Genomic DNA, 26,011 nt, shown 5'->3' with positions numbered 1-26,011 from the left:
CCTCCCAAGTATAAAGCCCCTTGTTCTGTTAGGGCGTGTTAATCTTCCTACCCAGCAGCCTGTGAAGAGGCAGTTTGCCTGCTCCACAAGGGAAGGGAAAAAGAGGTAAGACATGGAAAGACAAAATAGGAGGAGGAGGAACGGGGGGGAGGGGATTCAGACAGCATGGCTTAGCTACAAACTACAATTACCTTCTGAGCTGCTGCCTCTAGTTCTCTAACCCAAGGCAGAGAGGGACTCTAGTTGCAGTAGGTAGACCTATGAGCATTGTGTTTTGGGGGCACATAATGATGGTTGTATTTGGGGATAAAGGGGCAAGCCAATGGGGTGGGAGCAGTCAGGTGGGATTATGAATAGGGGAGTGGGGGGAATACACATATGGTATAGCTCAAACAATTTTTGTATGTTGGTTTTTGCAAACTTTCTCCAAATCTATTTATCTTTACTGCCCCACGTCTTTCCTGGTTTCACAGCAAAGAGTGTAGATTGGGGGAGGAAGGGCAGGAGGGATGCTGCCGCCCAGACTACAAGCCTTGGGCAGGTGTGGAATTTCCCCACACACATCTGACCCCGTTGGCCTGGCTGGAGCTGGCCCCCAAAATATAGAAATCAAATGACACCTCTGGTTTCACTCCTGCTACTCTTCATTTTTTCATTCCCTTCATGCCCCTTTCTTTCCTTGTATGCTGGATCTTACACTCGTTTCAGTATCTTTTCCCTGGATCACAGTTTACTGTAGAATCCTGCCGTTTTTCCCTTGCATTGATCTTTTTCCTACTCTTCTTTCTTTTCAAACAGCTGTTTTGATTGGTCCTCACGCTTCACTTTCTTATTTCCACTCCCACATCATGTCTTCTCTCCTCTTTCATCCTCTGTTTGTTCTCTGTTTCCCTCCCTTTCCTGAAGTCTCCTTGACCTTCTGCAGACCTTCCCTACCGCTTCTTCAGTCTTCCTCCCAATTCCTCCATAAATCCAGCCTTCACCTTGCCTCTCACTCATCCCTGCATCCTGCTTTCAATCCCCTCCTTCTCCCTACCCTTCTCCCCAAACTCCCTCACTGGTGAACAGGGCTAGGAAGCTCGAGACCTGGGCTCCACACTTGGTGCTGCCACAGAGCTCTGAGCTTGGACCACTCATTGGGCCTGCCTGTGCCTCAGCTTCCCCATTTCTAGCCTTACATTATTCTTGTGGGGGTTCAGTCACTCATGTTTCTGATGCACTGTGAGGGTGGAGAGCATTCTGGGAGTGCACAGTATAGTTATTATAGATCCCCTGTGCCTATCTTGCAGCTCCCATATGTTATCTCCTGTCCCCTAAATGTCTCCGATCTCCCAAATCATCCATCCTCTTCATCCTGTCCCCCTAACTGTGCCCTAACCTCATACCCCTTCACGGCCACCTCCCCAGCATAGTCAGAGCCTCCTTCTCTTCTACCCCTCTCCTTCCACTGAGCTTGTGCTCTGGAGTCTCCAATATTTAACATACTCCCTCCACAAAGCTTAGTTCATTCTCAGCATCTTTCCTACCCCACCATATGGCTCCCTTTATCCCATTTGGGGAGTCAGAAAGGACTATAAGGGGCAACTGAGGAGCAGGGCACTGTTGGGAAGCTCACAGCAGCACTGGCAATACTCAGGACTCACCTGAACACTCAAGACTCCATTTCATCCTCCTCCCACAGAGCAGAGTCGAGGACCCACTGACTTGAATTCCTAAACCATTCCGCTGAAGCCACGAGGACCCCATTCCCTGGTGATTCCTTGCACTGACCAGACTGCGTGATCCTCCCAGACACCGGCACACCATGGCCAAGAGAGTTGCTGTGATCGGCTCTGGCGTGAGTGGACTGACCTCCACCAAGTGCTGCCTGGATGAGGGGCTGCAGCCTACCTGCTTCGAGAGAAGTGATGACATCGGGGGGCTCTGGAGGTTCAAAGTAAGTGGGGGGTTCATTGCCTGTGGAGTTGGTGCACTGGCTGTTTTTGTACACTGGACCCTCCTCTGTTCTGACCTTCCTAAAGAGAGTATTTTAATATCAAAAATATACCAGGCACAGAGGGAAGCAAAGAAGGGAAACAGTGGGTGGAAAAATTCTGAAGCGAGGAGGGAGGAGTAGCCCTGAAGCAGACTCCTTCTGGTGTCTGGGAGCTCACAGAAGCTGTTCCATGCCAATGGCACTGGGACATGTCAGATGATCAGTGGAACTAGAGAAAAAGGGTCACACTTGAGGAGGAACATAGTTTGGTGTGAATTCAGGAATGCAAGCCGGGTCCAGGCTGCTTGCACACACATTCTGGAGCCCCAGTACATAGCCCTGGCCTCTCAGCATGCATAACACAGATCTCTTTCCTACAACTCTGCCTTCTTATTGCTAATGGCACAGGGCAGGGCTGCACAGCTGTGTTTGCTTGTGGTCACGGTTACAGTCACGTTATAGGTAGGGTTTCCAGTTTTGGTTGGACATATTCCTGGAGGTGTCCTCACATGACATAATCTTGAATTAAAGATTAATCTTAAATTCCTGGAGACTCCCGGACAATCCTGGATGGCTGGCAACTGTAGTTACGTGACACGTGATCTATGACATACCACTGGGAAACTCATTGAGACTTCAAGACTCTTTAACACCTTCTCTGTGCTGCCCCCTGCACAGCCCCGTTCTCCTTTGTGACAGGAGCGACCGATTGCAGCCTGGCTCCTGAACTTGCCCCTGGAGCCTGGAAAGTGACTAGCAGAGAGATTTTGTGACAAACATGTCTCCTCTTTTTTGCTGCTTTTTGATGCTTCTGGCAGGCTTGAAAGTCTGGGGGCAATGGGCTGTTATTTATAAAGGTGATTTTGTTTTTTTTTTATTTGACTGTGTAAATATTAGGTAGGATAAGTCTGCTCTGCCCTGGTTTTACAGGCGGACTCACAGGGGGTGGAGAAAGTTTAATTATGTTCATTTGCTGGAGATGTATTGTGAGCTCTAATGGAAAGAGGTTTTCAGTCTTTAACAAAGACATTCTTCCTTCCAAGTGTCCAGTAAATACTGGAGATAAATAGGTGTTAGCCAAAACAAACAAAGCGAAGATTTAAACACTCTAAGTGAACTTTTAGTTCATTTTCCTCCCAGTTGCCCAATTTTTCTCTCTTGCCTATTTGTGTTGTAATTTTAGTAGCGCTCCTGTTGCCAGGAGTCTTTCAGACTAGACAAGAGTGTAAAAAAACCCACCGGAGAAAAACTTTTTTTTTTCCCCGTAATCAAAACCTTTTCGGTCTCATTCATTTTTCATAAAACAACAAATGAAGAACCCAAACTCAACATTTCTTCCTTTTTAATCACCTTAGCTCTTGCATTTTCCCACATTTTGTGTGTTCACACGTGAAATGTAATAGTGCTTGAATGTAGGTTTTACATTTAATCAAACAATTCTAAAAGTAAATTTACTGGCTCATGCTGTATTTCCCTGAGATCAAGATGACATTGTGTTATATTCAGACCTGGGGTAAGCACATGTATCTCCATTGCATTTCACCTGCATACAACAACTAAATGTGGCCTGTCCTAAATTTTGTCTGAGAGTTCATTTATTTCCCTCTGTCCTTTAAACATAACTGAATGCAGAACGAATTACTGAAGGCTGTTTTTATGTTCACTTTCAGAGCTGGCCGAATGTTTATCTCCCCAACATGAGTTAATTATGCTAATGTGGCTTGTTTACCCCCTAGTGAAACCTTTGTCGGGGGGAAAGGTTGAGAGAATATTATGTAGTCAAGGCAAAGACAGATAAAAGTGTGTGCCATTTTTCTGTGTCTTTGTAATGTCTAAAGAAAACCTAAAAGTTTGGGGGAGATGGTAAGTTTTCATGTTTGGCTTGTGTTTTACTTTACATTGTGCTTCTGCCTAGAAACAGTGTTACATACATCTCCCAGTGGGCATGGTGACTAGTGTGACACAGGCTTTCGGTAGAGATATTGCATGACACTCTATGGCAGTGGTCTCTAAACTGTGTGGCGCAGCCCCCTAAGGGGGTGAAGGAACATTCGGGAGGCACAGCGGGGCACAGGCCAGCTGCCACAGGGTGGGTGGAGAGGGAGCAACCCCCAACCCCTGACTCCCAGCCCAGCCACAGTTCAGCACCCAGCAGCCGCCCCAGCTGCCAGCCCCTACCATGTCGCAGTCATGACTCCACTTCCAGTCCCTCCGTCAGCCTCAGCCCCTGCCCCAGCCCAGCCCCCAGCTGGCCCTCAGCCCCCCTGACCATGGCCCGTGGCTCCCGGCCACGGCTCCAGCCCCAGCCTTGGGCCCCCCCTTCCCTCTGTCCGTGTACCCCCTCAGGAGCCATGGCCCCTCTCCTGGCCTCAGCTCCCAACCATGGCTCTGGAGTGGAGGGCAGCACACAGTGTGGTAAGTTTGGGGATCCCTAAATCCTTTTGCACTCTGAGCCCTCTGCCAGTTGACACAAAGAGGAACCTTGGTTGCAGTCTCCCCTCTTTTCAACCCAAGACAGATTTATTTTCTTTTCCATGTCACGTAAGCAGAGTGATCCAGCTGCAATGTATCTGGACTTGCTGGTGTGGTTGCCAAAGTTCCAGGATTGTCCTGGAGTATCCAGAAATTAAACATTCATTTTTAATTAAAGACTAATATGTCATAAGATGAAACCTCCAGGAATATGTCCAGCCAAAACTGGCAACCCTACGGCTGCTGGAACTCAGTAGCCTGTTAATTCTCAGCTGGGTCTCAGTGATTGTGTATAAGCAAAGGGGATCTGTGTTGGGCAATCTTTAAATAATTACCCTCCAAGAAAAAATTGCCCCAGCACTGGTGATGGCTAGAAGCCACACTGCAAGCACTGTACATGCACAGCAATTCCTCTAAAACCCCAGCAAGAACAGACAAAATCATGCCAAATGTGTGTTTGTAAGTATAGAGTTTAATTTTATACTTTATAGAAAGGATCAAATGTAGCCTTGATGGACATTCTATAGAGGTTCTTACCACCTTCATTACCAAAATACCTGAGCACCTTCCAGTCATGCATTAAGTGACATGACTAAGCTCTGTCACGTATGGTTCATTCTTTCTCTCACTCTCTCCCAAAGGAGAGAATTGTGCACGCTGTGGAGTGTTTTGATGCATTTGTTTAAATATGAATTATATGTACACTATGCTGTGTTTGACAGGAAGTCTCTACCATGTAATGCCAGGGATGAAATTTTGCCCTAGAAGAATAACCTCATTAGACAGCAACCGTGAATGGTAAATTACAGCTCATACTGCCATTCCCCCAGTTAAAAATGTAGCTGAATTATGGTGTCAGTGTAAATAGTCTATGGACACTAGGGCAAGCATGCAATTCTGTGCTGATGAGCTGAAGTAAGTACTACTTTTCCTGTATGTCTGCCAAAGGATGAAGAAGTCTTTAGGACACAAATGAGTCTTGCAAAAGTCTTGTAACATGGGAGTGGACTGTAAATGATCTTAGATGGCCATGAAATAGTGACCTGTTCAAACTTCAGTAACACCATGAACCAAGCATGCAAAGACCACTCACAAGTCATAAGAGTTGCTAGAACAGCAGCTTATAATTTGTATCACAGCAGCATCTAGATGCCCCAACTTAGTACTGTACATACACCAAGTGAGACATCCGCAAAGAACTTAAAAATCTCAACAGACAAAGCACAGGAGAAAGGCAGTGGCATTATCCCCATTTGGCAGATGGGAAACAGAGGCTCAGAGAGATCCTCAAAGATATTTAGGCTCCTAACTTCCATTGGATCTGGACCTAAGTGACTTCCAAAAGTGTCATAGGGCGTCTGCAATCCACATCTCCTGAGTTCCAGCACAGACTCTTCTCTACAAGACCATCCTCACAAAGGAGAACATTTGCTACAAAGAAAAACTTGTGGCAAGAGAGATCACTTTGGCTCTGCATTGGGAAGCTTAGACAGAAGTGAAAGCCCACACAATGCATCGGACTTCAGACTCATTGAGCACCACACAGCAACACAGAAAACTGCAGATTTGCACTATCTAGTAACATTTCAAAATACACATTTGTTTGTCTGATGTTTTCTAGGAAAAGGTAGAGGAAGGCAGAGCCAGTATCTACCAATCTGTATTCACCAATTCCTCCAAGGAGATGTCATGCTTCAGTGACTTTCCGATGCCTGAACACTTTCCAAACTTCCTGCACAACACCAGATTCCTGGAATATTTGAAACTGTACGCAAAGCACTTTGATCTTCTGAAATACATCAAGTTCAAGGTATGTCCCATTAAAATAGGGTCCTGCTACTTATTTATTTTCTATACACAAAAGCCAGTCCCCTACTTACAGGCAGTATAACTTGTCTTTTAGGTTAAGGAAAACGAGCAAGCACAAATTCAGAATGGCTTGTTACATAACGTAACCTACCGATTCTGCATGTGTTTGTAGAACTACAGCTGTATGCATTGTTGTTGTAGCCATATTGGTCCCAGGATATATGCAAAATAAGTTTGGGGAGGTAATATTTCTAGTGAACCAACTTTGGCTGGTGAGAGAGACATGCTTTCGAGCTTACTCTGAAGAAGAGCTCTGCAAAAGCTCAAAAGCTTGTGTGTCTCACCAACAGAAGTTGGTCCAATAAACAATATTATCTCCAGCACCTTTTGTCTCTAGAACTATAGCTGACCTGGCTACTGGGGAACAGATTGCTTTCTGATAATACTCTGCTTCAGGTTAACTCTCTGCTGGGTGGAGGACCTGGGGAAGGCTAGCAGAATCAGTATTATGGAAGAGAGATAAGACCAGCACAGGGTGACTGAAAAGGGACAATGCGGCAATAGGGAAAAAGGGCAGTTAGGGCATGGATTAGATGCTAAGCGGATTCAGATTCAACAGGGTAGATGATCGGCCAAAATTCTGACCAGGCCCTCAATAGTGAGAGGGGACACTTGCAGGATTCTGGCCTTTTTCTCACAGATTCAGTCCCAGCCCCTGTTTCTACCCCACAAAAAGCATTGGATGTCAGGACAAGGAACAGTGTGAAGAGATCAGGCTAGTGAATAGGATAAAGAGACCAAAGCATCATTTTTCTTTGCGTTTCTTAAATTGCTTTAAACCAGGTGAATACAACTCATTTTATTACAAGGGCCAAATTGCACAATTAATTAGGTCTGTGTTGCTCCCCAGGGATACGAAGGGCTGTGAGGCACCTTGCTACTGTCTGCCCTTTGCATGAGCAAGCCCCGACTGTACCCGCTGGGCATCAGCTCCACGACTCCATGGGCAACACAAGCAATGCCCTCTAGGTCTGTGCTCTCCTCCTCGCAGGCTAGCAATAGGTGTACTCCAACTTCCGAGCATCTCTCTGGAGTGCCCAGCCCCTAATCCACTGCGAGTTAATTGCGTGAGTTAACTGCAATTAATCGACAGCCCTATTCATAATGACTCTGACCGGTGCGTTACTGACTGTTGGTAAAGACAGTGTATGCCACCCTTTAGTGAATAATTATGCATATGTCTGACCCAGGGGATCCCTGCAAAACCCTGTGCAACTCCCATGCCCTCTGCCGCAAGAGGTCACAAGATCCATCAGTGGGGTCTACAGAACTGGGACCCATGTTCTATGATCACTCCAAAAAGGATCTCTCAGTGACGAGTGCAATCTTTTGGCAAATTTGCACATTATCCCGTGGGCCTCATAAAGTAACCTAACATTTATGCCAACGTGTACACATATTTTGCTTCACGTCTGGGGATGTTCCAGTTATGATTTCTGGGGCCTGATATTCAAAGCACCTGATATCCAAGTCATTTGGAGACATGGGTGCCCTGCATTCTGACACACCCAAAATTAAAGGGAAGTTTGAAAAATGTTGCCCTCACTTTGGTTACTGTCACATTCACCGTCACAGAGTGGGAATAAATGATGTATGGTATTTCTAACACTAGGATTATTTCTGAACTTTGTTTTGGTGTTTGCACATGCAGTTGGCCATTTTGCATGCACAGGGGTAGTAATTGTGTGTGCAGACAAGATGCACAGTTGCAACCTAAGCTACCTGAACACTTTCCCCTTTCAGTTCTTTTCTACACCAGGCTTTTAGCCAGAATTTTTCACTGTTGCTACGAGCAGTTCAACTCTACTAGTGGTAGCAGGGCCGCCCAGAGGTGGGAGGCAAGTGGGGCAATTTGCCCCAGGCTCCGCAGAGGCCCCGGGAGCTCTGGCCCAGTGGCAGTCCGAGTCTTCAGCGGCATTTCGGCGGCGGGTGGCCCTTCAGTGCTGCCAAAGATGTGGAGCAACTGAAGGGCCCCCTGCCACCGAAATGCCGCCGAAGACCCAGACCACTGCTGAGTGAGTACAAGTGCCACAGCTCCCCTACTTTGTCCCAGGCCCCCTGAATCCTCTGGGCGGCCATGAGTGGTAGCAACATTTTTACAGCTCTGTCACCCAAACCTGCTCTGAGCGATGCTAGGCAACAGGTAATAAAAGCTGGTAGCAACAGTGGGAGATATAGTGTGATGAAATATTGGTGTCAGGTGACATTTTTACCACTCTGTCAGCCAGATCTGCTCTGAGCACCGCTAGGCAACAGGTAATGAAAGACAGCAGCAACAAGAACCTGATCAGCCTAGCGTTGCCATCATTGCTACCACCAGTGGAGAGGGAGCAATGCGGGGAAACTTTTGGCATGAAACCCTAGTGTAGACACAGCCAAAATGTCACCATAAGGTGTAAGAGTTAATGCCCAGTTAAGGTGAACTGGATCAATTCACTCATCTCTGAGCTGTTTCAGGCTATGGCAGTACTATGTTCCATTCACAGCTGGAAGTTTATGTTTGCAGCCGAAGGGCTACAGTCTCCCTTGTCAGTTAAATGAAAGCTTGCATTCTGGAAAGTCTGGATCTGTCAAGCAGGCTGGATTAAGTGTACCCATTTCTGGCCTGTAAATTACATGGTTGGCATTCCTGCTTTAAGTCAAACCTGAATGTGGAGCCCAGTTCATTCCTAGCTTCTGAGCTACTCTGAGTATGTGAGTCACAACAGATCACCTCTAACACATGGTGCTGGGCCAAAGCACTTATGTATTTTCTCGGGTTTACTTTCAGACCACAGTCATCAGTGTAAGAAAATGCCAGGATTTCTCTACCACCGGCCAGTGGATTGTTGTCACCGAGAGTGATGGGAAGCAAGAATCCACCATGTTTGATGCCGTTATGGTGTGCATGGGTCACCATATAGAATCCTTTATCCCGATGCAGTCTTTTCCTGGTAAGAGCTGTGTTTGCAAAGCCCTCCTACAGGGTGTATTTGGGGTCCAGGTTAACAAGGTGAAAAAACCGGGAACAGCTAGGGACAATTGTTTATATTCCTGTATTGGAGTGAGAGCCTAAGGCTCGCTGCATGACCAGTTTAATTAGTTCCTCCAGATCTGATTATTCCTTCTTGTCTCTCTTGAGGCTTTAGTCCCTTGGAACCATTACAGTTATTGGATTATCCAAATCATTACTTCAGATGGACCTGGATCCCACGTCCTCTGAAGCCAGTGGATATCTTTCCATTCACTTCAATGTGTGCTAGATAGGGCCCAGCTGTTTGCTTTCCTGACATAACCAGACTAACTTAAAGCAAGAGCATTGTGAAATTCTGTACATTCAACAAATACCTGGCCATGAACAATGCAGAGCTCAAATCAAGAAGCTGTTATCTGTTTGATTCTATTGTCTCTCCTATATTGTTGTGTATTTTATATATATAATAGCACCTTCACTGCCATATTAAACATGCTGATTCTTCTTTTCTCTGCTAGCTTTCTTCTTCCTTCTCTTCTTTTTGCCCTGAAAAATCTCAGTCACAATGTTTAAATTCTCACTCTCTCCAATATTTTCAGCTCTTCCGGTAAAAGTAAAGTTTAGGGTCAGTTGGTTTTGAACCAAGGTTGATTCAGTTTCTACTTTAGCGGAATGGTTTTTCCTGGTACTGAAGCAAAATTGTTGGCATGATCAAAGTTTTGCACAAACATACATCAGGCACAAACACAAACTTTGACACAAAAATGCAGCTAGGCCTTTGAGTGGATTAGCCAAACATACCAGACATGCTCAAATATTTGCTCCATTCTTAACACTTGGCACAGGCCAGCTGGCATCCCCACTCAGTTAACTCTGAGAGTGAGAAATGATTGCAGACAAAGGGCTCAAACCTCTACAGCAACAAGTGTATACTCAGTGCAGTTAAGGAGTGGGGGCCCACCTTTCCATTCTCCCAGTTCTGGACCAGATGAGGAACATAACAGCCCCTGGAGTAACTTAAAGCAGCTTCAGAGCTGCCATGTTATGCCACCTGCACCCAGCGTTGTGCCCTGCCCCAGCACATCCCTCCCACACCTCCAAAGAACGGTGTGCAGCGGGGAGGATCTCCACTCCTTTCAATCAACATTCATCCTGTTCACTGCATGAGCAGTACACAGCAGGTGGAAGAGGACCTGAGGGCTACACCCAATGTGTCCATGAATGAAAGGCACTGCTCTCCACTGAACCTCATTTTTGTTTCTAGTAAAACATATCTAGATGTCTTCTCAAGCCAATGTTTCTAAACACTGGGAGGAGGCAGGAGGGTTGAAATACAAACTTGGATCTGAATTTTATATTCATAAGAGGCCAAACCAATTGACATCCCCACAAAACCTGCAGCCAAATGCCCCCGAATTTTAAGATGCTCCAAATCTGGTGCTGAGGGTATGTCTACACTGTAATCGGGAGGTGTGATTGCAGCATGTGTACCCCAGCTTGATCAAAGCTAGACTGAGTAACACTAGCGGTGAAACCATGGCGGCACAAGCGGGTTAGCCCCGCCCACCCAGGACCCAGGTACAATCGCGTACCTGAGCATTAGCAGTTTAAAACCCATCTCTGCGCTGAGATTCCAATCCTTCCTTCTCTCCTTGTAGGTATCGAAAAGTTCAAGGGCCAATATTTCCACAGCCGGGAATACAAGAGCCCCGAAGGATTTCAGGGGAAGACAGTCGTGGTGATTGGAATGGGGAACTCTGCATCGGATATTGCCGTGGAGCTCTGTCAGAGAGCCAAACGGGTAGTGTGACTTAGCTTGCTACCCTTGTGATTTGGGGTGAGGACAGTGGCAGGCATCCATTTACTATGTCCATAACATATGCTGATGTGGCATGTAAGTAAATTACATGCTACATCAGTTTACTGTGGCCCAGAGACTTGTTAAAAGCAGCGATCACCTAGAATATGCAGCATCCCAGGCATTAAAGCCCAAATCTTTGCTTCTCTGGAGCAGGAAAAAAGGCCTCTAAAGATTGGTTGCTATTATTTTGATTGTTTATTCTATGTATTTCAGTAGGACCTAGTGGTCCCACCTGCAATCAAAGTTCCATTGTGCTAGGCCCGGTACATACACACAGCAAAAGGTCCTGCACTCAGCCTACAGTTTAAAAAGACAAGACAGACAAAGGGTGGGAGAAAAGAAGTGGAGTTATCCCCCTTGTACAGGTGGGAAACTGAGGCAAGAAGAAGTTAAGCAATTTCCCCAAGGTCACAAAGGGAGGCTGGAGCCAAACCCAGCTCTCCTGAGTTACACAAGATCACCCTTCCTTTGAGACTGGTACATCTAGAATCAGCCTCCACAGCAATGAAAAGCAATCTCAAGTGGGTGTTTTTTCCCAGCCCCCCCCCCGCCCCGACTCTGTTCTGAGACGTTGTTTCTCTGTTGTTTTGACCTCAGTAGCCTCAAGCAGGAGAAGATGTTCTATGTCTGGAGACAAACCTAGGCTGAGGTTTGCAAAGCAGATAATGCACGTGCTGTGGAAGACTGTCACTGCTTAAAGTGGAATTCTATATTGCCCTGTAGGTGTTCATCAGCACCAGAGGAGGCTCATGGGTAATGAGCCGTGTCTATGATGACGGCTACCCTTGGGACACTGTATTTCACACCCGATTTAGCAATCTGATCAGAAGTATACTGCCTTGGCCCCTTTTGAAACGGGTGTATGAACAAAAGATGAACCAATGGTTTAACCATGAAAACTATGGCTTGGTGCCTCAAAACAGGTATGCATTTTTAACATGCAGCTGATCTGTGAGTAGTTGGAGAGGAAAAGTAATCTGAATCATGTAATTATTATGAGGCCATACTCTGTCCTCACTCATGCTTCACTCACTCTTTACTCAGGCTAAACTCTTACTGAATATAGGACTGACCAGACTAGCTCAGACTTGAGGTCCCTCTACTTCAGTCTGTCTCTGACACTGGCCAGGACCATATGCTTCAGGGGAAGGTGCAAGACATTTTGTAGTGGGCAATTATGGACACTCATGGGCAAGTTTCTTCCTAACCGCCATCACTTAGTGGTCAGATTATGCCCTGAAGCATGAGGGTTTACACTTTTGCATGTTCTCGTTATCCACACACATGTGTAATTCTTTTTTAATCTTGCAGTAGACCAAACTAACCCTCCAATCTTAACCCCCGCAAAACACTGGGATTGAAATCTGGATTCAGATGTGAAGGGTTGGGCCTATCTCTGCTTAAAATGCCAGGAAAGGGTCCAAGATCAAAACATGTACATTCCCCAGGAAAATAAATGTCGAGGGAGGAGGGAGAGGAGATTCCATAGAGTTTAAAATCATCAGATTTTGGTGAAGAACCATTTATAAGCCAACCCCTGCTCTTTGATGCGTCACTTTTTTACCAAAAATATTCAGCTTACAAACGAGTATATACAGTACCTCTTAGCGTAGGGAAAATTCACAAGCTAAAACAAAAGATAATCTAATGAATTTCCTTGCCATTACTTACAATTTTTGTAATCTTAAATGCTTATTTCAGGTAGAGTTTTAGGAGATGTTTTTTTTCCTGCCCTGGTCCCTCTCTGTCCAAGAGAGAACAACAAAGAGACCACAAACAAAACCTTCCCCCACAAATTTGAACATATCTTCTTCCCTTATTGGTCCTTTTTGTCAGGTGCCAGCCAAGTTATTTGAGCTTCTTAACCCCTTACAGGTAAAGGAGGGATTTTATGCTACCCTTAGTTGTAAGTTTATGACACGACCCCCAAATCACAGATGGTGTTGGACAGCCTGGTCTACACTGGCTGTGATTTCTTCCTGGAGCTCTACGAGAAAACAGAATTAATAAGACACATGCACCTCTAGCTACTACTGATTATATAAAAACTAACAATATTTTCCACATGTCAAAGATGATTTTAACCAGTTGATTCTGGGAAACTTTCACGGGAGAGTGCATCAGCCACTTTGTTAGAAGATCCTGAAATGTGCTGTATTTCAAAATCAAAATCTTGGAGAGCTAAACTCCACCAAAGAAGTTTTTTGTTATTTTTCTTGACAGTATGAAGCTACTTCAGTGCAGCATGGTCGGTTTGCAGGTGGAAATGCCTCCCCAAATATATGGGCGTAGCTTTTCTAGAGTATACGCAATGGTGTAACATTCCTTTTCAGTGATTGACCTGTGTCTTTCCCTCTCAGACAGTATCATCATAGACTTCCAAAGGTGACATTCCTGACCAGCCCTTGTACTAGACAGGCAACTTGGCTGTAGGCAAGTTTAAGAGTTGGACATGAAGGGTTGAATTGCCGCTTGGGCCTCTGGGTTGATGAATTTGGAGTCACTAAGGATTGGTGGATAGCTGACACTTGTGCCCCGGTGTCTCTCCATGCGATAACCTTCTTCCCGCCCACACTCACAGCTTCCCTTCGCTCTGAGGGTATATGGGAGGAATCTGGGCCTGGGGACCTCTGGTGTGATTCCGGTGTTATGAACTGCAATCTGTCTGGGATCTTGGGGCAGTTGGCTTTCACATGCCCCAGCTCATTACATTTAAAATATCTTAACCCCTTACAGGTAAAGAAGGGATTTTATGCTACCCTTAGCTGTATGTTTATGACAGCTGCATTGAAAGACCTGGCCCCAATGTGTGGAACCTGGAATGACTGTATGATTCAGTGACACTCTATTACTACGGACCCTGCTGACCTATGAAAATAGGAATAACAGGGTGTAAAATGGGTATTCCTAACATGCTATTTCTACCTCATGCTTCTTGTCTGTAGTTCTATCGATATGCACTTTGTCAGCTCATTCCAATCCTTCAAGTCTTACCCTTCTCCAAGGTATGCCTGATAGAGTGAAATTAATAACAGCTTTGCTGCAGCTGACTAGCTGTGGGATCTTTGGCACTCAGTCCTGGCAGCTCCCAGGTTATTTAGGGGAGGTAGGATGTAAGGACTTTGCACCCTTTTTGCATGGCCTCAGCAAACCAGACACCTCCACCATTTGGTTTCCTTCCAGAGCCCTGATGAAAGAGCCAGTGTTCAATGATGACCTTCCAAGCCGCATCCTCTGTGGCAGCGTGGTGGTGAAGCCCATTGTGAAGGAGTTCACCGAAACCGCTGCCATCTTTGAAGATGGGACTATGGAGGACAACGTGGATGTTGTCATCTTCGCCACTGGCTACAGCTTCTCGTTCCCCTTCCTGGAGCAGTCAGTCATCAAAGTGGAAAACAACGAGGTCGCGCTGTACAAACAAGTCTTCCCCCCTACTCTGGAGAAGCCAACGCTGGCTGTCATTGGCCTCATACAGCCGCTTGGGCCCATCATGCCAAATGCAGAGCTACAGGCTCGCTGGGCTACAAGAGTCTTTAAAGGTACGTGGACGGGTATGTTGTGTTACATGCATAATAATTGCCAACACGCCAAACATTTGACCAGATTTAGCCTTAAGTGGGCACAACTGCCATTGAAATCAATACTAGTGCCCTTTGCATCAGGGTTCAATTTGGCTTATCATCCCTGCTGCAAGATGCTCACATGCTTGATTTAGATAAGAATGATACATGGAAATACAGAACAGGGAGAGAATGGCAAAGGACGCCGATTCTGGTAAAGGTTCTAAATTCAAAAGTTTCACATTTGTTGACTCCTATTCATGGGACTGACTCCTTAATATCCCTCATTAGCATGCTCAGTCTGCACAGACCATTTCTGATTTTTCTTTTAACTGTGAGGGTAATTAACTGCTCTAATCTAGCTCAACCACAAGTTATGGGCTGAATACAGGAATAACAAGGTGAAACTCCCTGGCCTGTGTGATGCAGGAGGTCTAACAACATGATCACAATGGTCCCATCAGCTTTAACATGTATTAATCTCGAATGTAGCTTACTGCCGGAGATCTGAAAGCAGGGAACTGCGGTGTCAGTATTCTTATCCAAGAATGTCACTGCAGCCAATAAGAATCAGTAAAAGAGATCTGAGAATATCAATGGGATATGATCATTACAATAAATATGTAAAATTGGGGACTGGAGGAGAAATCAAGAGCTGTGAGCTGCAACTGGTTTGATCCTGGGTTGCTCCTGCCACAGAAATACAGCTGAAAGCATATTTACCCAGGAAAAGAACAAGGCTACACTTCTTACAGAGCGGTCTTCTGAAGCAGCTATTTAGTGTCCACTGCTTTCATCACTGATATCTTACTTAGAATCATAGAAGATTAGGGTTAGAAGAGACCTCAGGAGCTCATCTAGTTCAACCCCCTGCTCAAAGCAGGACCAACCCCAACTATCTTTTACTTCTCTGATAATCTCGCAAAGCAGTTGGACTATCAGAATGAACAAAAGGTAAACTAAAGCTCTCACCTCCTGAAGTGCTCAGGTCAATCTCTGACTCCTGTTCATAACAGACAGACATTTCCAAATCAGGTTTAATCTTTCTAAATGTAGGTTTCACTTAAGAATGAACAGCTCTGATATTTTTCTAGGCAGCAGTGTTATCTAGTGGTTTATCAAATAGTTAAAGGACAGAAGTTGAAACCAGGACTCCTGGGTTCTATTTCCAGCTCTGGAACTTAGTTACTACCCAAAGGTCTTGGCCAAGTGACCTAAACTCATTTATCCATCTGTAAAATTTGTATAATATTCAGACATTTTTTTCCCTCTTGAAATAAATTATCAAGACTTAGTCACCCTCTTGGGTCAAAACTTATCTTAAGGAACAACAAATCTTGAAAATAGCCAAAAGAAAAGTCAATAAGTGTAATTGTTGCTATGAATGCACATAACAATCTTTCAGACAGCTACACTAGAATTCTATCTCATTGTGCAGCTCTCTGTAAACTTGCAAGAGCTTCTCTGTAAAGCATCATGAGCATTGATGTTGCTACAGAAACAAAAGCTGCTGGCAGGGTATTGTAATTTAGGTATTATTCTTTTAAACTAACGTTGTAAAGGAAAGCTTTTCTTCCCCTTCTGAGAGTTTAATAGTTTAAACCAAACTCCTCACTAAGGAGAGCAACTAGAAAAATGCACTTGCCACATGATTGATTTCAGCCAGCCATAAGCTAGGATTTGCTATTTGTAACAATATCTCCCTGCCTAACAGTTCTCTGTTGTAAGGTTTAATGAGTGTTTGTGAAAGCGCTGAGGCCCAGATCTGCAAGGTATTCCACTGAAGTCAGTGGAAGTTAGGAGTTTAAGTAACTTGGATGATGGACCTCAGAGCCAAGGCTGAATTGGAGCCAGGTGCAAGAGCAGATTAAATGAATTTGTCTTGTCACAGTCCCCATGGCAAAACTGGAGCAGCACGATGGAGAATTCAGTCCCCTTTGCTGCAGAGGCCTTGACAAAGCAACACTTTTAAGCATTTGTAATGGAACGTGCAAACTACTTGATGTAACAGATCAGGGCAGGAAGCTTCCCAAATCCAGCTCTGAACTTGGGGGTCCCTCTCTAATTCTTGTTGCTTATTAGTAACAGCCACTTTAATTTTCTAGGGCTATCTGCGCTGCCCTGTGAGAGCACCATGATGACTGACATTGTCAAGAGGAAAAAGAAGAGGATCGAGTGGTATGAAACACCACCTAATTAATAGTACTATTCTCCACTCATCATGGGAGCAGTTTATACATATAGAGGAAATATTTCTCCTTCCTCTCACGCTCCTCAGAAAATACAGTCCAAAGTCTTCTAGAAGCTTTGGCTGACATTCATGTCTTCATGTGTTTAAAATATACACCATCTGTTCAATGACTAGCTCGCTCGCAGATATTCCAAATGCCTTGAGTATTTGGGTTCCCCTCATTTCTTTTCTGGCTGCCAGACCTGTGTGTGTATTCCCTCCAGACTGAATACTTTAATGAGGCTTGCACAATTCCACTCCCTCAGGAAAAGGATTATGGAACCACATCAACCGCATATATCAGTGTAGTCTCTTGAGTATTCCTAGTAGCCCCTGATGAACATAACTCCAAACTAGCCAAGGATGCCTTCTGCTATTTTGTGGCAATGAAATGCCATTCTCATGCTTGCTCTGAAAGGAAACCAGGACACCTTTCAGAACACTTTCCAGAAGAACTCCGCCACCACTGTCTTTAGATCCAGCCTCCCTATGGTGTGTCTTCCATCTCCCTTTTCACTCCTGTGTAAGAGTGGCAGTGGGTTTTATCCTCCTTCAGATTGGTGGGCATTGGATATTATATTCATCAGCCTTAAACCACATGCCCTTTGGTCAGTTTCAAATCCTCATCAGAGAGTCTATACGAATATCCCCAAGGGTCTTTCACATAGTTTATTTTGTTGATCAGAGAGAGGCCTCATTGAGAAGGCAGCTACAGTAAAGGATGGCCAGGCTCACTAGCTTCCTTGTCCTGCAGAAATATGAAGTTTATAAAACATGCTGGTCCTCTGGAAATCTTAATCTGTGCATCTAATAGTTCAGGTGCCAAGAGTTAAGGGCTCAGCAGGTTGCAAAAATTGGAGTTGAAAGTTTCTCTGTAGTGTTCATTGCTGTCATGTCCAAGCACTGAATGCATAGCAATAATTCTTCACATAAAGTTCTGCTTATTCCAGCCTGAAATATTTCACAGGTTGTCTTTTGAATTGAAAAGGTTTCCATTTTTCTAATGTTAACCTGAAATCACCAGTAGTCACCTGTGGGCTGTAATACTGTGGTCTAATTTTGGTTGTTGGGTGGTAGGTGCTGGGTGGTGTTAGTGCCCTGAGATATACAGGAGGTCAGACTAGCAGATCGATGGTCCCATCTGGCCTTAGATTACATATTATAGAGTTTTGGGGAGTGTAAGAAGATGATCTGAGTAGAACAGCTCTTTTCCATCTCTGACTACTATGAGGCTGTGATCCTTGCAAAAAAATGTACACCACTCCAGCCAGAAAAGCACCATTCCACATACCAATGACCTGTTACATGTAGGTGGTTTGTATGAACACAATTCTGAAAATCTGTCCCTGTGGGCCCATAATGGGGAGTCAACTGCAGTTGAAAGGGATTAAGATTGTCTAAGGTATGAGAAATGCCCTAGGTAGGATATTATTTGTAATGCAAACATGCCAGGTTCTTCACAAATCGTTCGTAACCTGCAGATGCCAATGTTCAGTAAATGTGCCTTGTTCTCCGCAAATTCAGGTCCACAGTTTTTTGGCATGGAGGCAACTACAATTCAGCCAGTTTTAGGGTATATCTGCATTGCAATGTGGAGATGGGACTGCAGCACATGTAGACATACCAGAGGTAGCTCAGATCTTGGTTAATAATAGCAATGTAATCATGGCAGCTTACATATGTACTCAGGGTCATGGGCAGGGGGGGCTGCCCTGAGCAACTGCCCATGCTGCCACAGCTTCACTCGAGCTAGCTTTGCTTTAACTGGATGCTACATCAGAGAGCCGCAGCTATCCACAAGTCTATCTGGGGTGCTTCTTGTGGCTCTGAATCCCATTATTTCTCAGTCTTCCCATATCTTGTCCGCTTCCCTGTCTTTCTCCATTCTCTCTTTTTAGCAATAGGTTAGCGTGCTATTTACCAGTTCTCTACATGACATCCCTTTAGCACTGTATGAATCGGGAGTATCAGATTCAATATATACAAGTCACTGAAAAGTTATGACAGATGTGGGGCATCTCTTTCTATGCTCTCTCCTAAGGTTTGGTACCAGCCGCAGCCAGACGTTGCAAACCGATCACATTGAATATCTGGATGAGCTCGCCGAGGGCTCAGATGCGAGACCCAGAATCCTTCCGCTGCTTCTGAAGGATCCCAAACTGGCCCTGACAATTTACTTTGGCCCCTGCAGCCCCTTCCAGTTCCGCTTGACCGGCCCTGGGAAGTGGGATGGAGCCAGAAATGCCATCCTGACCCAAAAGGCACGGATCATCAAACCCACAAGAACACGCGTGGTGCGCAACTCTTCAAACAATTCCCTGGTTTCATATTTGCTTAAAATCTTTGGTCTCCTTGCTCTCTTCGCTGCAGTTTTTGTTAGTCTCCAGCAGTCCTGAGCGCTGTCCTATGTCAGGTCTCAATAATGTGAAGTGACGCTCTGCCCTCTATAGAAATCTTTCCCTTAAAAATAACAACCTCCTTGCCATATTCCAGTCCATGGGTCTGATCCAGAGAGGTGCTGAGCATCTGCAGCTGATGACTGGCGCTAACGAACATTGTGGGTGCTCATCATCACTTTTTAAAATCAGCCCATTTGATTGGAGCTCTCTAGCAAAGCTACGGGTTTAGGTCAGATTAGATGGTCGAGTGGTCCCTCCTGGGCCTAAACTCTGCTCACGCAGCTCCCATTTCAATTAACATGCGGTTGTGTTACTAAATCCCTTAGGCAGCTTCACTTTGATCTGTTGATTTGAGCTGTTTAAATGCTGAGGGCTTGTCTATATACAAAAGTTGTACTCCTTTGACTGTACTGATATAATTATACCAATACAACCCTCAGCATTGACATGACTTTAATGGAATAAGACACCTTTTATGGCACTGTTGCTGCTTCCTATATATGGGAAGGGGAATAATCTATATTGTTATAACTGCCTCCACACTGGGGGTTGTACTGGTATAACTATTTTAGTAAACAGTTGCTCCCTTACCCAACATAGTTATACTAGTACAAAAGATGAGAGTAGACTAGGCCTTAGTGTGAGAGACTGTTTCTGTTACTCTAAACCTCCTCATTTCATATTTGAAAGCAAGATCTGGAATGACAGTAGGGGCAGAAACACAGACCAGTTTTTGCAAGCCAGCAATTACAGACAGGCCCTATCAATATCTGTAAAGTGTGCTGTGTCCTTCTCCCTGCAATGCAAGAAAGTGAGGCCTACCCTTTAAAGTTTCTAACTGTACTGTGACAGACCCAGAGCAGTGGGGTACAGGAGTCTGGAAGAGGGCAAATATACTGGTCACTGAATGAGTAGTTTTCTGTTCCCTGAGTGACCAGAGCAGGGGCTGCACTAGAGTAATCAGAAACCTGCTAGAACCAATTAAGGCAGACAGGCTGATTAGAACACCTGCAACCAATCAAGGCAGGCTAATCAGGGCACCTGGGTTTAAAAAGGAGTTCACTTCAGTTTGTGCTGTGTGTGTGGCGAGCAAGCTGAGAGAGGGAGGGAGGGAGCATGGGTGGGTGTGACTGCTGGAGGACTAAGGAGTACAAGTATTATCACACACCAGGAGGAAGGTCCTGTGGTGAGGATAAAGAAGGTGTTTGGAGGAGGCCATGGGGAAGGAGCCCAGGGAGTTGTAGCTGTCATGCAGCTGTTACAGGAGGCACTATAGACAGCTGCAATCCACTTAGACAAACCATTCGTGGGAATTACAGGGTAGCAAACCTGCCAAATGCATGGTGGGTGGGGATAACTCTTGTAATCTATTCTGGCCTTTCCATGATTCATGTGCAATGTTGCCAGTTACTTGGGCCTGCTGGGTAACTTGCTTCTTGTTTCCTGAGAAAAGATACAACCGCTTGAGTCACTCATCAACTAGCCTGTTAATAAGGGGCCAGATTCTCAGTTGAGATAAACAGTATCTGGCCCAAAGCCATGGCAAAAGCTGTATTTTTGTTAGTATTGCATTACTGATGCTATAGTCAAGACTGAGATGAGAGGGTTTTTTCAGTACAAATTTGTTTTTGGTTGCTCCTAATGAATTGTTTTCAGGCTCAAACTTGGCAAACTCCCAACTCAGTCTGAAAACATGTTTTGGCAAGCTTGAGAAATGTCAGTTTGGTTTGGTTTTTTTGTTTTTTGTTTTGGTTAATTACAGGAACATAAAACACAAGTTCATGTGAGTCCAATGTGCATTTGGAGAGACTCTAGTAATTGAAAGTACTTTGTTTTAAGTGAGATGTGTGGTTAGTGCTTATCAAGGGACCCAATTGTTTTCCTTGTCTTAAAGAAATACACAAATTTTAAAACTGACTGATACCTACACCTGATGGTTGATGTATGTGCATTTTTGTAATATTCATGGTACTGCCAATAACACCTCCACAGTGCTAACAGAATATTGATTGCCAAACAGCTACTATTCATGATTATATGCTGTCATAAACAGATAGCTACGGGTTAATGTCTCTTAACTGTAAAGGGTTAACAAACAGGAACCCAAACACCTGACCAGAGGACCAATCGGGAAAACAGATACTTTCAAATCTCTGTGGAAGGAAGCCCTTGTTTGTAGTTTTGGGTTTTGCTTTGTTCTTTCTGAGAGTGACCACACGTACCTGCAGCTCTCTAATCTTCTATTCCAAATTTGTGAGTACAAATGTAGAAAGGCGGTATAGTCTTTTTATTTGTTTTCCTTTATTTGCAATTATGTAGTTTGGCTGGAAGTATTTTAAATTGTATTTCTATTGGAGGGGGCTGTTCCTCCAATTTCTTAAGCTGACAGACCCTGTAACTTTTTACCATCTAAATTGCAGAGATAGACCTTTTACTTTTTTCTTTCTTTTTATTAAAAGTTTTTTGCTTTTAAGACCTATCTGATTTTTTTTCCCCTTGTTGAGGGTCAGGGGAATTGAGTCTGTACTTAACAGGGAAGGAGAAGGGAGGGGAAGGGTGGAATCCCTTTGTTTTAGATTCACGGAGCTTGAATCTGGATTGCCTCTGGGGGAAGGTATCATTCCTCTCTGTATGGTGATTCAAGGAGTTGAATCACGGTGATCTCCTAGTGTACCCAGGACAGGAAAGAGCTGGGAGGAAGAAAGGAGGGGGAAGGGAAATGGTTTATTCCCCTTTGTTGTGAGACTCAAGGAATTTGGGTCTTGGGGTCCCCAGGGAAGGTTTTGGGGGAGACCGGAGTCTATCAGGCACTCTACTCTAAGTCCTGATTGGTGGCAGCATTACAGGATCTAAGCTGGTAATTAAGCTTAGGTGAATTCATGCTAGTACCCATATTTTGGACACTAAGGTCCAGATTTGGGAATTATACTATGACATGCTTAGAGCCACCTTCTAGAACAGAGGTCTCCAAAGTTGGGTGCACAAGAGGATCCTTGGGGGTGCACAGCAGGAGAAGTCTGTTTTGTTTTTTTTTGGCTTCATCAGTTCGGGCAGGAGTCCAAGTGGCTTTTTTTTTTTAATTCAGCAAAAATGGTAGAGGTGGTCGGCTCAAAAAATTTTTACTGATGGGAGTGCACGATCAAAAAAGTTTGGAGACCACTGTTCTAGAATAAAATGCTCATTGGCTTTGACAGTAGCTTTTTGTGCTATTTTTATGGTAGATGAAAGGAGGGAGACAGGTGTTGGAAAAGTTGTTAGATTAGGAGAGGGAGAGGGAGGGAAAAGTTTGAAACCATCATAAGTGCCACACATTATAGGTATATAATTTCTATGATGCTTGCATAACTTCTACCTATCATCTTCTGGGCCCTGGCAGAAAGGGACTGATGCCTATGAAATGGGAAAGTATTTGATGGTGGGTTTTTTTTCTTAGTGTTTGAGGGAATTCAGTGTAAAAACTCTTAGTGCTACATTTGAGATTTTAAAACTGCCAAAATCAGGAAGTTATGAACTACAGTTTCTACAGTAATGTTGCCCTTATCCACGCAGCAAATTACCATAGATACTGGAACAAGGGGAGCTGCTGCATGCTCTGGCTTGAATGGTTTCCATTATATCCAGGGTTTACAGTTTGGTTCACTGGGTCTCAGCACCCCCACTATATAAATTGTTCCAGCCCCCCTGCAAGTTACACCAAATTTAACTAAAGGTGTGAATTTAAACTTACTTAATAAAATGGGAACTAGCTTCTGTATGGAACCTCTTATTTTGGTTTAAAAGCGACTTAGTTCAGTTCAGCTTAAATGGATTAGAAAAAGCTAACAGGCTGAAGCTAACCCAAACTAGGCACCCTTAAAGTTCACTAAGGGGGTTGCAATGGTTTCACTAAACTGGTTTAGTTAAGCCATTTCCAGTTTGTGGGTAGATCAGGCCTTTCACTCTGCCACTTGACACTATGCAGTAAAGTAGAAGGTTTTATTATAGGATCACATGATACTAACTAATTGCATTAATAATAAGCACAGACTTGGGAAGGGTGTGGAAGGGAAACACATACTGCCTTCTTATCAAGGTAGCTTTACTCTAGGAACAAAAACTTGCTTCTCTAACACACTGTTCCTGCTAATACCAATGCCCATCAGGTGGTATACTTGACCCTTTGTGAGCGGCCAGGTTTGTACTGATATACTACATAACAAGCAATAAAATGAATTCCTGTGACCACCTAGCATGTTGTTCTTTATTATAAGGGTTGCATGAAACATTTACTATTAAATTTGGGGGAAAATATTATAACCTTCCTTTCAGCATCTCTCTGCCTCTCTACCTATCACCATAGTGCCTGAGTGCCTTCCATGTAAAATTGATAAGAGTAAGGAAGTCCCTGGTGGATTTCATGGAGTCCCTTGGGTAAAAAATCTGCTTAGGGCAGAGGTTTATGGTGTGGGTTAGGTTTTATTAATTTAATTTAATTTACTTTTTTGGTTGGTTGATATTTTGAAATAGAATAATGTGTCAAGTCTCCCTGACTAAATACTGTGCTGAGTGTCATTAACATAGGCTCTTTCCCTATGGTTTTCCTGACAGTTTCCTTTTCTAGCTTTTACACACTCCGTTCTGAACAGGCCACCTCTCTGCCTTCAGTGATCTCTCTGCCTCTTCCTCCTTCTTTGGAACATTCCCTTCTTACTTTTGCTCCTTGTTAGCCTCAGATTTGGATTCTTCCTGTCTGCAGGATTGCCAGCCCTGCATGCTCAAAAAATGTGAATCCGATGCTCAAAATCATGAGAAGGGCTTAAAAATCATGAGATTTTCTAAAACAATAAACTTGCATGAGGTTTTGATTTGCCTTTTGCTTTTTGAAACTTTAGGGGGAAGCTGTCCACCCCCATGTGGGGTGTGAGCTCTGGGGTGGGGCCAGAAATAAGGAGTTCAGGGTGCAGGAGGGGGTTCCAGGCTGGGAGTTGGGGTGTGTGAGGGCTCCAGATGAGGGTGCAGGCTATGGGGTGGGGCCAGGGATGAGGGGTTTCAGGTGCAGGAGGAAGCTTTGGGCTGGGGGCTGGAGCTGAGGGGTTTGGATTATGGGAGGGGGCTCTGGGCTGAGGCAGGGGGTTAGGGTGTGGGAGGCAGTATGGGCTCTGGACTAGGGGTGTGGGTTCCAGGATGAGGCCAGAAATAAGGGGTTCAGGGTGTGGAAGGGGGCTCCAGGATGGGGGTGTGGAGATGAGGGATTTGGGGTGCAGGAGGTGCTCTGGGCTGGGATTGAGGGGTTCTGAGGGCAGGAGGGGGATCAGAGCTGGGGCATAGGAGGGGATCAGGGGTGCAGACTCCAGGTAGTGCTTACCTCAAGCAGCTCCCAGAAGCATTGACATGTTCCTCCCCAGCTCCTCCTATGCATAGGCGTGGCCAGGCAGCTCTGTGCTCTGCTCCATTCACAGGCCTCGCCTCTGCAGTTCCCATTGGCCACGGTTTCCAGCCAATGGGAGCTGCGGAGCCAGCACTTGGGGCGGAGCAGCGTGCAAAGCCCCCTGGTTGCCCCGACATGTAGGAGCCAGAGGGGGAACATACCACTGCTTCCAGGGCTGGCCCACAACATTTTGGCACCTGAGGTGGGGAGCTCAAATGATGCCCCCATACCGCCTCACTTGGGCCAAAACTTTGAAAGGTCTCAATTCTACTTTCTTCCTGTTCTACTCCTCTCATGGTACTGCTCTGCTACCTACCCCAATATAAAGGAGAATTAACAATTTAAAATGCCTTGTTTGAAAATTTTAAGTAACACTTAACTTTCAAATGTCTGAACAGCAAATGTAACTTTTCTTGTCTGCATAGTAAACACTGCTATTTTTATCTGTTTGAATAATCAAAGTGGTCCTTTCTGTGCCTTCTTGGTTGCAAAGATTTGAACTGCTTCCTGAAGGTCCACAGTCTGGGCCGGCTCATGCTCTATTGAGGTGGTTGCAAGGCCAACCAGCCTCTCCTGTGTCGTTGTGGAGCACAGATGTTTTTATTAACTTTCAGCTTGAAGAATTATAGAATATCAAGGTTAGAAGGGACCTTAAGAGGTCATCTAGTCCAATCTACTGCTCAAAGCAGGACCAATCCCCAGACAGATTTTTACCCCAGTTCCCTAAATGGCCCCCTCAAGGACTCAATTCTCAACTCTAGGTTTAGCAAGCCAATGCTCAATCCACTGAGCTATCCCTCTAGCTGCATGCACCATTGGAAACTGTTACAGGAAGTGTTAGAAGTATGCACTGAGCAACAAAAGCATTTGGAATGAGAGTGGTCACCTTAGTTGTACACATATATTCCAAAATAGCCTTTGGAGTTGATCCTGCTGAAATGTATCTTGAAAGGGCTTTCAGTTCATCACCTAAATCACTCGCATCAATATTGCGCATGTCATCATGTGTCAACACTGTGTCTAGTGCCCTGAATTGCTGGTGTAGGTCTTCAGATATAGTGAGGAATTTTGGAATATCATACAAAGTCCCAAATACACTGCTGTGTTCCTTGAGCTGCATGAAACGTTCTTCAACTGATTGTATTGCTCAATCTAGCACTTGGTTAAAGAATTCAACTTTGAATTGTTGTTTGGGGTCTCTTATGGGATTATCCTGTGCCTCATAATCAAAATGTCATCTTTTTCAGTAACTCTTGTATTCTTGAATGGGTGGGAAAATCACTTC

The 26,011-nt window shown here is 44.7% G+C and overlaps 1 protein-coding gene across 2 annotated transcripts; it reads left to right on the top strand.

Moving 5' to 3' along the window:
- Window positions 1-26,011, top strand: LOC115656426 (dimethylaniline monooxygenase [N-oxide-forming] 2-like). 2 transcript variants are annotated; one of them, XM_030573138.1, is made up of 10 exons: window positions 1-105; window positions 1,682-1,936; window positions 6,069-6,257; window positions 9,087-9,249; window positions 10,928-11,070; window positions 11,854-12,053; window positions 14,314-14,669; window positions 16,796-16,868; window positions 18,962-19,214; window positions 25,974-26,011. In XM_030573138.1, the coding sequence occupies exons 2-10, from the start codon at window positions 1,805-1,807 to the stop codon at window positions 25,974-25,976; spliced, it is 1,512 nt and encodes a 503-aa protein (XP_030428998.1). In that variant the 5' UTR covers window positions 1-105; window positions 1,682-1,804; the 3' UTR covers window positions 25,977-26,011. The 2 variants fall into 2 exon arrangements, with proteins under 2 accessions (XP_030428998.1, XP_030428996.1); XM_030573136.1 differs by lacking the exon at window positions 25,974-26,011 and having other exon boundaries at window positions 18,962-20,236.

This window comes from Gopherus evgoodei, chromosome 8 (genome assembly GCF_007399415.2).
Source record: "Gopherus evgoodei ecotype Sinaloan lineage chromosome 8, rGopEvg1_v1.p, whole genome shotgun sequence".
Classification (NCBI taxonomy): domain Eukaryota; kingdom Metazoa; phylum Chordata; order Testudines; family Testudinidae; genus Gopherus; species Gopherus evgoodei.
This window is presented reverse-complemented; position numbering and strand designations above follow the sequence as displayed.

Bases quoted from the DNA above. Each gene is read 5' to 3' on its own strand.
- LOC115656426 (XM_030573136.1), top strand. From the start codon at position 1,805: ATGGCCAAGAGAGTTGCTGTGATCGGCTCTGGCGTGAGTGGACTGACC. The intron at 6,258-9,086 runs GTATGTCCCATT...GTTTACTTTCAG, and splicing joins TGAAATACATCAAGTTCAAG to ACCACAGTCATCAGTGTAAG. The intron at 14,670-16,795 runs GTACGTGGACGG...TTAATTTTCTAG, and splicing joins GGCTACAAGAGTCTTTAAAG to GGCTATCTGCGCTGCCCTGT.